Consider the following 15,846-nt stretch of genomic DNA (forward strand, 5'->3'; position numbering starts at 1 on the left):
GAATTATAGTTCCAGATAACAGTGCTATCAGTCTGTCATTGCAATTTAAATATATTTTTTCAAAGGTAACATACAACCTGCATCTTGATATAAATTAGAAATGGATGAGTATTAAGAGGACAGCGATTTCTCAGTACCCAAAGGCAGGAAGGACAGTACCTTATTTGTGTAGTTACATATCGCCTGAATAATACCCGCGATGTGTCTGTGCAGCTTATTACAATGCAGGAACCACTTTTTTTCCTTGGAGCTTTTTTTTTCTTTGTATTTGTTCCCCAAATCTTCAGAAATAGTAGCATGTTTATAAAGGTGGGTGTTTGGTTTGCCTCTTACTAATAACACGGTGCTTTTAAGACCAAATCTGAAAGATTTGTCATGTATTAAGCCATGAATGTGCCAAAATAACTGTTATATTAATATATTTGGCAGATAGCTTTTGTTTGATAGTACCCAAATTATTGGTTTGCTCTGATATCTCTTGTGTGAAAACTATGAATGTCAGAATCTTAATAATCATTAACTGGTGGGGAAGGAAATAAAGTATGGTATATTTTTCCTAACCAATCTCTTGTAGTCTTCTGATATTTTGTCAGGTATGTTGATTTTGAATGGTCAGATAAACAAGGAACATGTATTTGTTGAGTTCTAACATTGGGTGAAAAATGCCAAAATGGAAACTTAAAGGTTTTAGCCCTCTTTAGAAAACAAACTCCTTTTGAGTTAGATGGAATTTTGCTGGCTAAAATATGCAGGAAGGATAAATCCAGTCAAATGCAGACAGCACGCACAAGATGTATGCAAAACTTAAACCTTATTGCGCTTGAATACTGACGTTATACTCTATAGTAATAGCTTCTATTACCCATCCCAAAGTAACCCTTTGATTAGTGGTTTAAATTATTCAAAAGTAGCCTTTTTAATGGGGCTTAAGTGATGCATAGTCCTTGTGCTGGCTCTGTACACAGAAATTGTTTCTTAAAGCTTCATGAATATTTGCAGCAAACAAATGTGAAATCTTCACACAAACGGGTATTCATCCTCAAAGTGCTTGCACCCTTAATTAGCCAGAGAATAGCCACAATAGCAGGTGGCGTAAGTGACAACTCACAACACATCTTTAATTTTGACTGTCTGACGAATTCATTTTCCGAATGTTATTCAAGTAATGAACACGTTGGAGAAAATCTGAATCTGCACATGATTATTCTGCAAACAGAAGAGGAGCCTGAGTCTGCTGGAGATACTGTTGGGAATGACTAACAGAGCCTTGCTGGAAATAAACTCGTTAGAACAAAAAACTTCTATTTGGACTTTTAGTTGATGTTCTGCATATTTATTTAAATCAAGAATATTCAAGTTTGTGAATCAAGTAAAATTAAAAATGCAAAAATTGTGTGTCATCTGAATATTACATTACATGTTATAAACATTGGTTGTGGCAGTACTCCGGTTGGTGTATCTTTCAGCAAAGAATAGCAACACTAACGTAGAAGTATCCTACTAACAGGTCTTTGAAATATTAAGCTTGTAAAAAGATCTAGCTGCTTCCTCAATTAAGCATTAACCCCCCCCGGGTTATATGAAAACTTGCACTGAAGTCAGTGACGTTTATGGATTGACTAGCGCTCCCACCAACATGAAACAAAATATAATCAAACATCTTAAAGATTAAAAAAGGAATGATGGAGAGCTAGGTTAAAGTGATGTGACAAAAAAGGCCACTCACAAGAGTAAGTGTTTAAGTAAGTGTAAAATATGAAAATATTTTACAAAACAGAATATCCAAATATCAACAAAAGAATAACCAAATTTCTAGATACAAACTTTTCAGAGTTATTTGTAGATTCTTGAGGCTGGGTTTGAGATTATGAGAAACTTGTGACAATTAAGATTTTGCTAATTTGACATTTAAATTGTCTTCTTTTCCCCCATCAAAATCAGATTTACTGGCGTGTTAGCATTGAAGGAGGTACTAATCTTTTGGTTTTCAGTGCTTTTTTCATTCTCATTGCAAAGAGTAGCATTTAGTTTTTGCATTCCACATTGAAGCGCACAGGACATGAAACAATTAGTTCTTAGAAACAAGAAAGAGAGTGAGAACTGGGAAAACAGCTATTTTGAAAATACTAATAAGAAGCAACTTTTCTATATAGGGCAGTGTGGTTATGCATTTACCAAGCTCTCTTCTTGAAAACATTATAAAATGGATATGTACATGCAATTAGATTAATGAAGCAGGAGTACATTATGCATTTTATACTGTTTTCCTACATTTAAGAAAGTACAAATGTCTTATGAAGCCTCCTTAAAATGATGAAATTAAAACTCGCTATAGAGCATGCATACCTTAAGAGTTATTCTTCATCCACTTCTGCTACAAATTGTGAATGGTGTTCTGGTGACTTGCTGTGTGTTTTGCTTAGATGAAGTTTTACTGCATGTTTGCTCGCAAATGTCCGACAGCACAACTTACATTTGAACTTAGAGTCTGTGTCCTCTTCTCCAGCTATTGTTTCAGGAGACCTTTGAACTGAAACTCTGGAGATTTCTTGCTCTACCTTGGTTTGCTGCTCCACAGCCAGCCTGTTCATGTCTTTCATTTGGAAACCTAGGTGAGATTCTAAGTGGCTAATGTAAGTAGATGGGGTTCGAAACTGAGATGCACAGTCGCTGCAATAAAAGACTGGATGTCCTTTGTCCATGTTTTTCAAAAACTTTGTTCCTCCGGTTTTCCGAAGTTGATACTTGACATTTGCCAACCAATGGCTGATGGTGGTCATTGACAGTCCAGTAAATTTTGAAATCTGCATGCGCTCTTGTGGGCCTAGATCTGATAATAAATATTTACCTTCAGATGTCTGGAAGAGGCTGGAAGCAAACTGAGCTTGCAAAATGAGAAGATGCTGAGGGTTCCAGTTTGACTGTCTGCCCTTCCTTTTATGCAGAGTGGAGACTTCCGTTGAGACATCCTCAAAGCGTCGGACATCTATTTCCAGTTTCATAGATGGGATCCTTGAAGATGCAGCAGGTTTTGGTGTAGTAGCTTTGGGAAGAACTTTGACCATGTCAGCAATGTCAGACAGAGCATGTTTTTGAGGTGGAGAAGTACAAGATTGTGCTTGAGCTGACTCAGCTTTCTTGCCTTTGGATTTGGTCAGGTCAATAGGCTGATCATTGTTTTCAAACAAATAGTGCCTGGATACATTTGCAGGCTTTGGTGGGGTTGGAGCAGGAGATAAAACTGGCTTCTCCATCATATTTAGATTAGGTTTGTGGAACATAGAAATTGTGCTAGAGCTGGGGCTGGAGTTGGATTGAGGCCGTAAAGGCTCAGTGGCTTTGCCCAAGTGATTGTTCAGTACTGACTGCAGCGCACTGAGAGGGTTGACACAAGGCAGGTCAGACGAATGGTTGGCAGCAGCACAACCATTACTAAGAGAAGATGCTGTTGGTTCCTTGAGGACTGGTTTTTCTTTTCCGCTGTCCTCTTTAATTTTGTCTTCTTCTTTCAAGGGACACGGTTCTGTCTTTTTTGGCTCTGCAGAGGCTTCAGATTTGAGGAGAGGTTCTCTCTCGCTCTGGCTGAGTGAGGCAGGCTCAGGTTGGATGCCCTCTTTAGCATAGTCCTTTTGTACCTCCTCCTTGTCATCAGTTTCCTTCTTCACTTGAGTGCACTGGGCCACATTTGCTGAAATAGGGACCAGAGGCATGACCTTCCACTTTGGAGCTATGGGCCTTAATTTATTGGTGATTGTTGGCCTGATTTGCAGTACTTGGGAACCCACAGGCAAAGACGGCTTAGCTCCTTCTGAGAGCTGATAAGCTGCATGGATGCTGGGATATGCACTCCAGCTGGGTGCTCCATTTTGAGCTTTGTTGATGGCTGTCGTGACAGTGTTCTCCAAGGACTTTAAAATGTCCCCACCACCCTTTGAACCATCTTCTAAATCTTCTTCTCTGAGGTACTGGTATTTCATTGTGGGATCCAGTGGTTTCTGAAGAGTATCTTCATACTCTTCAGCTTTTACTGCTTTCTCCTCTTTGTTTGCGTCATCAGCTTTGTCTTTTTTACTTTCTTTTTTTAGCTCAGAGGTGGGAGCTATGCACTCTGCAGATGATTTACTGGTTGATTTTGAAACTGGGCTGTCATTGGCTGGTGCTTCAGACAGTGATTGCATTTTTTCCACAGCCAAAGGATCCAGAACAAGTTGCTTTCCTTTCTTTGAAGCTGAACTTGTGACTTTCAAGAAATGGCCAGTGACCATCATGTGGGTCGTGAGCTGCTGCAAGGTATCATGGGAACTTCCGCATTCCATACACTTCAAAATCTGGGATTTGCAGGCCTCAAACTGCCATGTATAGCTGGCGCCATTCTGGTAGCCGTAGCGGTTGTTAGACGATAACTGCAGATTCGCATTCTTCTGAGGAGAAAAAGTATCTGAGAAAGACCCTGTTGTGGAATCAGGGGAACAAGGCCTGTTAACATCAAACACACGTTTCTTTGCTGGAGTGACCATTTTTGAAGAAATGGTTGGTACCGGCTCCTTCAAAGGCACTTTTTGGTAATGTTTTGTTTTTATCATATGAACACTCAGATCTTGAAGGGAATCAAAAGAGTCACCACAGAACATACATTTCAGTACTTTTTGTGCATCTTCCTTGTCCATGTCCTGGAAAGCCCTTTTTCGGGGCTTTGAGTAGCTGGTAGGTCTGTGCTTGTCCTTTTTATGGTTGTCATCTTGGTAGTGACCTGTCTCATTCATATGGACTGTTAGTTCTACCAATGTGTCATAGGCAGCGCTGCACTGCCGGCACCGAAACCGGCTGGCGCCCGTGAACACAGTTCCACACATTTTGCTGCTCTGCCTGTAGAGCTGGACCGAGCTGAACAGGTTGGGTTTCGAGACAGGTCTGGAAGGTAAATTCTGCTGTAAGCTTTTTGACAGTGCGTCTTGGTGCCAATCAAAATCAGCTTTGTTCCCTCCATTTCTGTTGTCACAACTCCTCTTTTCAGAGTTAGACAACTTGAAACCCAGCCCTAAGCCTGTCCAATAAGAGTCTGACAGTATGTTGGCATAGACCGCTGTCATTTTGTCCATGCAATCATGTGCTTCATTCTGGGCTTTGGGATGGGCGCTGTTTTTTGGGTCCTGCGGCTCTCTAGAGCAAATGCTTTTAATATCTGCCACGTGGTCACTACTGTCACTTAGTAGTGATTCATTTTCCGCATCCTGGTTAGATATATGACTGCCAGGGGAATTCTGGTAACTAAAGTTCCCTTTCTGCTCAGGACCCACTTCGTGTTCCTCATCCGTGCCAGTGTCATTGCTGCCCTGGAGTTGAGCAGTTGAGTTGTTGTCGTCATCATCATCTTCCTCCTTTATATCTTCCTCTTCCTTTAAATCTTCCTCTTGGACATAACCTGAAATGTAATGTCAATATATGAAATAACTTGTTAATGGAGAATGCTACAGTTCAAGCTTTCTAGTTTCACTGTGTTTTCTTTATCAGACTTCGTTTTATTCTACTACTTTATTGCCTGTTAGTTCTGGAAGTGAAAAAAGCCAAATGATGTCTCTTTTTATATTGGCAGATGATCGTAAGTCTTTATAACTGCCAGGGATTCTGAGTTAATAATTTTCCTGTCATGGGAGTATAATTCTAACTGTCCTGTAATGGGACAGTTGGAAAATTCATATGTAAGAATTTAAAGTTTATACTAAAAGCTTCAATTCTATCAAATTGTTTTTAGCCTCAGTGAGAGAAAAGGTAGAATTGGCAAAGAACAGAAGAAAAATAACTGCCACAGTCTTCCTGGTTCATAGCATCATCTAGGTACAGTAACCTTTTGCCATTCGAACACCTAAAAATGCACTTTAGAATGTACACAAATAATTTATATGTCAAAATACAACATCTGAAAGCACTAATAGGCATAAGTGGAACTCTTTTGTTTATAAAAGTAGTGTACTGTGTACCATAAAAGCAAATTGTGCTTCAATAAAAACAAATACATAAATTTCAGGGCAAGAACCCTTGGAAGTTACACAAGGTATTAGGATGTTACAGAGGTAGACCAAAGTAAACTGTAAAACTGGAAAAGTAGAACAAGTCCAGAAAGATTTTCTTTGACAAATTAACTATTTAATTAATAAGATAAATTTGATACTAGAAGAGCCGTAAATTTTAAAATTAATTAAGGAATTCAGTTTCATTTTGTTTCTGGCCTTATATCAGCAGTAATTTTGCCTAAGTTACAGGAAATAACCTGGTTAAAAACAGACTGGAGAATGAGACAAGAGGATTTTTAAGGGTGAACTGGGTCCATTGCAGTCAGTGGGTAAATTCACAATGACTCGACACGGTCAGCAGTTCACTCCCAGACCCCCACAAGAAGGGATGGAGCAGAACGAGTGGTTCAGATATGTTTTCGCAAACTGCCAGTGTAATTTTTTTTAACAGCCACTGCACAGCCATTATGCCCAACGCAAGCAGACATTGAAACAATTCACTACTATTGACAGCCACTCATCAAAATTAAATGTTGATTTCAGAAGCACAGGTCTTCATGGCAGATAGGTTGATGAGCTCTTCCAGGTAGCTGCAAGCACAGTGCTGCTAACCCTAGCGACTGCACGGCAGCCTCGGCGGTACTTGGTTGTGTTTGCTTAAGATCGAGCTTTTTTGTGTCCGGTAAGTATGAAAAAAAAAAAAAGGCCAAACCCCCCAAATCAAAGCTGCCCTTGAAAATAACTAAGCAAACATAAAATAAAGCTCTAGTATTCGTAACTGTGGAGTAACCCTCAAAGCTAAGAGAGCACAAGGTAAATAAGCCTAAAAGTGTTACTTGTTCAAAATCCAATTCCTTCCCATCTTCTAAGAAAACCTATTTTATGGCTCTTTGAGAACCTGGCTCATTTTGCTCTCTTGAATTTAGTACTCCTGCACAAAGGGTATCCTTTTAGCATGTCAAAAGGGATGGTCAGAAAAGGTAGAAGCATTTTGATTAACTTATGGACAAAGCCCTCCACGGTTTTTTCAGATAGGTGTTCCAATTTTTCAGTTTATTTGCATGCGTATCTCACCCCTACCAACACGCGTTTACCATCAAGCCAAAGGGATGAACCAGAACTAGAGGAACTGCTTCCTGGATGAAGCTGCAGTATAAGAAGCGGGAAATGATGGCGCTCTCTGTGGATGGGCTAAGAAACATACAGGAGTTGTCTTATAATCAGCAGCAGGAACACTGTGCTCTTCAGCAGACGCTTTCAGCAACGGAGCTAAATACTAAGTGTTAAATATTAAAAAATAAGCCTTTTAGTAGTTTGTTGGGGTACAGCAAATCCTAGTAGCTCCATTTACAGATGATCAGGCTGAGGCGGGCAGCAAAGACAACACTAAGAACAAAATATTTTTTTCTCCTCCCTAATCTTCTTCCCTAATAACCAGATAACACTTGCCATGTACCCTTTTCTGAGTTCGTATGTTTTTCAGGGGGACAAGGAGAACGGAGGGACATGGAGGCGGCAAAAGCTCCTACACGTCATGAGTAGTAACCTTGTTAAACAAGCAGCACGAACTGATGAGCAGGACTGACATGGTTCTCGCGGTGTTAGAGACACTGTACGGCGTAGGTAGCAACGCTGGCCCCTTGCCAGGATGTATCACAGTGCCAAGCATATTATACCGAGCAAAACAAAAATAAGGAGGGAATCCAATGAAGGAATCAGACAAAACAGACAACAAATAGCATTCACACAGTTTTGGGTCAGTGCAAATTTGATTCCCCATTTCAGCACCAATTCTTTGAATGCTATTAACCCATTTTTCACCAGAAGGTAATTTTTTTCTTTGGAAGATGCATACAGTAGTTTCTTTCTCACAATATCCTTTGTCCTTCTAAAAGGATTTCCTAGGAGAAGCAGAAGTACCAGACAGCTGCACATCCCCCACAATACAGATAAAATTTTCTGCTTAATTAGGCATTGACATGTTTACTATAACCTTTACAGAAGAGTAACTCGTGCTGAGAAATCCTTTTTTTGTGTGTCTGTATAAGATACAGACACAATCTTATGAAAGTGGTAAAAGTAACTTATTAGAAAGCACCATCAAAATTTCACAAAACCATCAGTCAGCTCCATTTTAATGGTTAAGGGTTCTGGGCAGCTTTAAAAACGCATTTCAGTATCCTACTTGTAAAACCATTTCTGTTTATTTAAATGATTTAAATTGCTGTGGGCATTTTAAGGACAGTGGAGACCTCTTCTGTGCAGACAACCTAGGGTACAAGACATGCATGTGTCCTTCAAACAGAGTTTTTTAGTAAGATTTCATTAGACATAAAGTTTGATATGAACTGATGTAGCTATTTAACAGAAATAACATTAATTTAAGTGGACTTTGCATTATTTATTTCATAAGTAAAGGGTGTCTTAAGCCTACACACCCACATGCTTTAAATGCAGTGTCTGTAATAAGTAACATAAATTTTGCACGTCATACGGATGTCCGTATAATAAATTGCTGAGTGACCCGTTCTCTTCCCACCAGTTCTCCTCCAGGCTTATTCTGACATTCCAAACCTCTGAGATGCTCACATATAGCTGTCTTAACAGGAAAAAAAAATAAAATTAAAGAAATCCAAACTCAGTAACCAGATGAATGCTTCCTCCTTTTCCCAGATGAGAATTTTTCCCACCAAAATTAAACAGGCCTAGGCAGGGATGCAAGATGGGCAATGTGCAGTCCCGAAGAAGTGGGAGACTGAAATTTCGCTACCTCGAAGACTGGACAAAACCCAGGAGCTTCAGAGAATTGAATGGAAGCAATTTCTGGCTTCCTAAAAGGAAATAAAGTATTTGGCTTTAGCACTGATTGATCCCAAGATAGCATATGTCAAAATCATGACATCAGTAAGGATAATATTATTATATGGATAATAATAATACAATTCTGGATTGGATTCATGGTAACTCAAGAAACCTGCTTTTGTAGGAAAAGGTTAGAAATAAACAGCTGATTCTTTATTCTTCAAAAGATAACATTTTCTTCGATATTTCTAGCATATTTCTACAAAGTAACTAAAAGAAAGCAGGTCCAGTTAATACACCTGCAAAAACTCTTTTTTGAACTTAAGGGTCTAAAACTCCATCCATATCCACCTTGAAGCCTTGACCCTACTGTGCAGACAGCACTAAGCCAAGCTCCCAGTGATGCTGAATCCAGTGCTGACTTTCAGGCCCTCGCACCCCTGACTGATCTGCACCACGTTATACATCACTTCTGACCTTGAATTGTAGAGTGTGAATACACCTTTTTTCTAAAGTGTTCATTCTGACTGTTAACTTTTCCACCAGTGGATGCTATTTTCACTCAAATTTGCTCTTTTTCCTCATAGAAAAACATTTCTTAAAATATATATACATATACATGTTTCTTTCCAAGACTGGAAAATTTATTTTCTGCCAAGAAAAGGGACAGTGAATCATTGTCCAGAACAACACTGCTAATCCATGTAAAATCCATGCACCATCTGCACTTCTTCATATATATATTCCAGTTGTACTCGAAATAACATCATTAGTAGAGCAATCTCACAGTTCTATAAGGTGATCTTGTTTCCTTCTTGTCTGGCTTCAGCTCAAACATCTTCTTGTGTTTGGCAGAAGCTGTTTCTTTCTCTGAAATATTTCATGCAGATAATGGATCATGACCACTTCTCATTCCTTTTTCCCAAAAATGTCTAACCACATTAGCTACCCAAAGACAAATCTTAGCCTGGCTCCTTGTAAAAGTTCGTAGCTTTAGATTCATCCCAGTTTGAAAATCAACTCAAGAGATAAATTGGCAACTGAGGAAAAAAAATTCCCACTCTGTTGCATAATTCTTATATCAAAGACATTTTGGCATTTAACAGGACTAAAACCAATGCAGCACTCTGGAAATGCAATAGAGTTTCATGGAAAGAACTCTCAAAGCATGAAATTTGTAACACAAGGGTGAATTATATGATTTCAGAGCTTTTTAAACTATGTTAACAATTTCTGTACCAGGGAAATAACTTTCTGTTAAGTTCTGCAAGATGGAAAAAAAATGCAGGGAAAGGCTACCATTCTCCCCACGGAGGGAGCAGAGAGCGCCCGGCTCTGAATCATGGGTGTAGGAGACGAAGGAGCACCTCTGTCATCTGGTCTAAACATCCCAGTAAGTGTGAGGTTTATTCCTAAAGCCACGTGCGTCCTCAGCAAGGTTTTAGATGTTCTCAAAACCTCAGAAAAGGCTGAATATACTCAACTGCCTCTTTTCTGTGAGGCCAGTCAATTATATTGCAAAATGGGAAATTATTTGCACCTTTTACTGCTATTACAGTTTACCTTCACGTTCAAATTCGTTTTGCAGTGGGTCAGTAAGGAAGTTTCAATCACCACCCTAGTGATGCAATTTTGTGTCTAAAACAACTTGTTATCTCAAAGGAGAGATTTTCCCAGTATTCTCTTGTCCTTTTTTTTTTTAGAACTTTGTTTTTCAAACAGTTACAGCAGCTGATACTGGGGCACGAATTTTTGTTTCTTGCAGAGTAGCAAAAGGAATATCCACTACCAAGCCACAGCTGGAGGAGAGAAGCAACCTCTGCGGTGCCAAGCTTGCAAGACACTGCGGCTTAGGAGCAAGGAAACCTGGAGTGGCTTCTGCCATAACTGAATTTTAACACCCAAAGGCAATTCCATGAAGCCATAACCACTATTTATATGTGCTGAAATGAGGCAATTTTGGGCTTTAATTTTGTTGTACTCTAATTAGAATTGTATTATAAAGTTTTCTATTAAATGTCCAATTTCCTACCGGTTAAGAAGGCAAAATATCCAGTAGCTTCAGTGGGACTTTTAGCAGCACAAAGGAGAACAGATTATGTCTTTTGTACATTGCATCCTACACAGTTATGAGTCAAATGAAAATGATCAGTGGCTGGAAGCATATGTGCAGGGAACTGGCTTGTGAGCAACCCGTAAACTTGAAGCAAAACGAATAATAAAACAGGAAAAAACCCAAACATAAGGAATACTGGAAAAAGAGAGGTGAGCTGATGCACCCTGAACTAACAGTCCATAGCAGGACATAACAGAATTATTATGGAGTGTTTTCTTGAATAATTTTCCTCAAGGATGATGTTGTTTACATAGTCAGTTATTGCACTGCAAAAAAAAGTCAGCTTCAGTCATATTTGCCTTGCTCTGTATTCAGTCAGTTTGAATGGCTGAATTGCCAGCTGTTGCAGAAATGGATTTAACCATGTTCAGAGCCAACGGTTCAAGTTCCTTACACGAAGGCTTACAGTGTAAGTGAATAATTTGCCTTTGGTTAAAAACATCTCTGTTTGTTATTTTCTACAAAGGCCTAGAACTTACAATTTCATAGTTTCAACCAGCTGAAGGTGTTTGACATTCTCCAGATTGCATTTTCAACAAACACGCTTCTAATGAAAGCTACGAACCATTGCAGCACTTGAACGCAAAGAACTCCACCTCGACAGGTCTTTGGTGCTCCGGAGCCGCAGCCCCTGCCCCGTCCGCCCCACCCGCCCGGCCCTCGCACCAAAGTCCTCGCCCGGCAAAGTTTCGACAGGCATCATGCAGTCGTCACATCACCCCAACATCAATACGCTTTGCACTTAGTTGCTAGTAGAGGCGCAAAGGGTGCTTTCCAAAATGCGGTTTGGTCCTGAACAGTTAAAGGAATAGAGTAGCAGCAAATATGTTTTCCTCGTTAGTCATTTTAATTGCCCCAGTGTAAATCACTTTACTGATGAAAACATAAGTCTGAAACTTTTGTCTCTCTTTGCCTCTCTTCTGTTTTCTCTTGTCCTATTTATTGTTGTGGAAAACAGCAGAGTGGCTTTGTAAATTTATAGATTACCTCATTTAAAATCCAAGTTTCAAATTATGTTTTCCCTCGTTCATTATCCTAGGTTCCCCCAAATACCAATCTAAATTTCTTTAAATGGCATAAGCTACCAATCAGAATAGCAAAAAAATATATATCTATATAAATTGAAATTGTAATGCGTCTTACCAGTGTATTGCTAGCACTTTGGTTCATTTGATATGAACTTTGTTTTTTTAAAGTACCACATGGTAAGGCTTTGAAACTTCAGTTTGTAAAAAAAAAACTGTAACAGCCTTACAGCCTTTGAAGTCACTACTGATATAACTCTGAACAGATCCATTCAAGTTCAACTAACATCAGACAAATGTTTAGTGTATCAGAGGAAGCCACAAAAGCAAGGATTTCATCAATATTTCACAACAGCCTCAGGGAAACTGTAGATTGCAATGCTGTAGGGCAGCTAATGGAATTACACACAAGGGTTTTGTACATTTAAAATAAGCAGCTACTAAAAAAATTACCCTTCAGTTTGATAGAAACTGTATAAAACTGCAGATGGGAAACAATTAAATAGCTACCAACATTTATCCATGTCAGCCTGATAGGTCATTTAATAACAGGTATTTCTTTCCTTCTTTCTTTTTTTCCTGGTAGGGCAATAATAAAGATTAACATTTATGAAAAGTAGCATAAAATATAGTACAGCCAAATGAATAATTAAAGATGCTTCTGAAGAATTTGTTTGCTATTGTATGGTCGTGAAGACTGCTCTCCAGTAATGAAGCACATTTATATTAAATACAAGTATAAATAGAAAGAAGATGAGGATTATGTTTATGGACACTTGCTTTTTACCCTAAAAAAAAATAATCTTTGACTCATTTCTACTGAATCCATGTCTTATCTCATGGACAGCATTTCTTGACAACATATTCCCCTTGAAAAGAGTTGGGCCCTGGCTTTGAATTGATGTGGGGTCCACTTGAAGCTGGACATATAGGTGTAATAAAACAGTGAAAGATCGACGCTTTCCCTGAAAGGCTCTTGATCAGAGTGAAGAATTCTGTGTATAAAAGCACAGCGTTTATTCTAAAAATAGATCCATATAATCATATTCCTTTTCATTACTATGTTCAATGTGTAAAAATCTTGAAGCACTAGCCCTTCACACAGTTCTTTTTGAGTGTTTAGGTATGGTCTGCTACTGGGGGAAATTACTGTTTCTGTTAATAACTGATGCTTGTTCAGTGCATTGAATAGCACAATGTGAGAGACAAATTATTTGATTATTATTTTTAAAAGGCTGCTTATTTCTTGGCCTCTCCAATTCAAAACAGACTAGCTTGGCTGAATACAGCAGAGTACCTAGTCTCATGCAGGAGAATTTAACCCCCAATTCAAGAAAGCTCATGAACACATTATGTTTGTCCCATTTGGAGTAAGAGTAGATAGGCTTACCTGCCGTAAAGAGAGGCACGATGATCCTACGCTGCCATAATTACTTAATAATCAATTATTAATACGTAAACAATAGCAGCCTGATTTCGGTAATGTGACTAAGGATTAAGTGAGTCAGCCTTGATAGAAAACCCGCCAGAGCAATGGGCTAAGAGACAGGCTCAAGTGTGATAACTCCGGCATCTGCCACTGATTGCTGAGGCGGCCTCTTGCAAGTCACACAGGGTCAGTTCAAAGCTCAGATGTTTTTATGGATAACCTCCATGAAAAGCCGTTTTCTCTTCAAAATCCCAGCCTTCCTGCCTGTTGAACTGGAAAATGCTGCTTCTTGCACACGTTCTGCAGGAGCACACAGGGAAGCGAATTGTGCTTGTATGGTGAACTGAAAATCTAGAGCTACTTGAGTACTCAGCTTCACGATCCAGCGATGGGTAGAGATGAAGCCAACAGCACTTCTTACACGTATTTATTAAAGTGCAGAATTGATGTGCATAAAATGCAAGCTCCTTGCAATAACTTGTTGACTAGGACCTAGTATTACAGCCTATTTTTAAAAAATATTAATATGGCTTTAAAAGTACACTATTATTATAACATTTGTCTAAAGGGCAGTGGGCCTTTTGATTTTCCCTTTAGATACACAGCCATGGTGCAGCTCCAGTGAGATCTGCTTTAAGGCATACTTGCCAGTAACCTTCATAAATCTACGCTGGTTACTCATAGTTGGTTAAGCCATGGACGCAACATCATTTGTCTCTTAACATCTCTTCAGATAAGGTACATAAGTAGAAAGTGGGAGTGTAATGAAATATATCTTCCTCATCTTCTTGCTTTGTTTTGATCTTGCATTCCAGGCAATAAAAAACTGCAAATAATTTTGAAGTGTGAATTTTCACTTGCTGGGATTTCAGCGTAAAAGGAACACTAGTGAAGAATACACAGATCATCAAGTGTTTTATTTCCCTCTTTATTTTCCTTTCAGGAACACACTGTTGACTGTTGCAAATGTTAGTCCAAATGAATAGTCTGTTTCTTTTGTGACAAATATTATGGCCAACAAACGTTGACTTTTGACCATCAGACATCCCTGCACTTACAGCCACATAACCATCAAAGCACTAAGCCCGCATGAAGGTCATTACCCCAGACCGCATCTTACTTGGACTAACTTCTCAGATATGTAAGCAATAAGCAGTTGCAAGAGATTGATATGATACTTTGTGAGTAATTTGGATGAACTATAACACTAACCCAGTAAAGTATTATAATTTTAAATGTGTCCAGAAAATAATTGAAATTCTGGTTTAGCTTCATAATAATGCACAGTGCTGGGTATATTTAACAGCTGACTAGTTTAGCATGAATATTGCTTTACAAATGAGGTCATATTGTTTTTAAGAAACAATATTGCTATCAAACATGTTTAGGAGGAAAAGCAAGAGATTATGAGTACACTTTTAACCTTTCTGTCTCTTTCTATATCTGTTTACTATGGTGATTTAGGTGCTCAGTGTTGTTTGAAGGCAAACATAGAAGGTTCTGGCATTTAAAAGAGATCCAGTAATGAGCAACTGGCAGTCAGATTCTTTCTTATTATTACTCTGTCACACAATCTCTGTTCTACATCACTCCATCTTTGCAACGCCAGCCAGAGATGAGAAAGGTCAAAACATCTCCTTCAAATATACAGCCTGTACATGCACAACACCATTCACATACAACAGCCAAAACTCAGTCCATGCTGTGGAAAAGAACAGAGTCCTCAGGTAACGAAGTTTCATTAAAGAGAAGGCTTTCCTCCTGCTGGCACTGACACAGCCCGGGTCAGAGTGGGATCACCTACTAATTCTAGTCCACAGGTTTCTTTTTTATCCCTTACCCTGTCGTCAGAATGTGGGATACCCAAACAAGCCACCCAAAAGAGTATTTAATATATACAATACCTATAAATCCACCTACATGATGTTTGGACATTTCTCTACCCAAGGAAGGGGACACACAGAGGGCCTCATCCTGCTTTTTGCCTCTTATTACAGTCAATGGTGAAAAGGCTGCAGCAACTGTGATAAGAATCAATCTACCATCTTTTAAAATCTGTTTCAAAGACGGAAATAACTTCTTTTAAGGTCCCGCCTGAAATACTCCCTCTGCGAGAGGCATGACCGCAGGCGTGCTGGTGCTGGCTTTGGCAGCACCAACTTGCAACCATTTTTACCTGAAGTTTTGCAGGAATCGTATCACTCTCTTCATAGATCAGGCAAATATACTGCATCTTTATTATTACCATTGTAAATTTATTAACGTACTGCCCTCAACACCAATACTGCCCTACAAAAGTCTTTTACCAACATGGAACGAAAGTCTTCCTGCCCCAAAAAGGTCCCAGTTTTGATATCCTCCAGGGCTTTCCTTTGTCTTCCCAGACAATCTGGGATGCTACCCTACTGTTTCCTTGCAGATATGAAGGCCTATAAATACTAAGAATACTAATAATTATCAGTA

General features: G+C 39.1%; 1 protein-coding gene across 5 annotated transcripts in view; it reads right to left on the reverse strand.

Moving 5' to 3' along the window:
* TSHZ2 (teashirt zinc finger homeobox 2) overlaps positions 1–15,846 on the reverse strand; it is a 228,541-nt gene that overhangs the window by 85,442 nt on the left and 127,253 nt on the right. For 4 of the 5 annotated variants that reach the window (XR_008468976.1, XM_054218193.1, XM_054218195.1 and 1 more), the window contains exon 2: positions 2,347–5,422. Coding sequence is in view for 4 of the 5 variants with exons in the window: in XM_054218193.1 (XP_054074168.1) it covers positions 2,355–5,422 (3,068 nt within the window). In the remaining variant the exon portion in view is untranslated. The remainder of the gene's footprint in view (positions 1–2,346; positions 5,423–15,846) is intronic. The other variant, XM_054218196.1, reaches the window with a different exon arrangement.

The sequence above is a fragment of the Rissa tridactyla genome, chromosome 12 (genome assembly GCF_028500815.1).
Source record: "Rissa tridactyla isolate bRisTri1 chromosome 12, bRisTri1.patW.cur.20221130, whole genome shotgun sequence".
Classification (NCBI taxonomy): domain Eukaryota; kingdom Metazoa; phylum Chordata; class Aves; order Charadriiformes; family Laridae; genus Rissa; species Rissa tridactyla.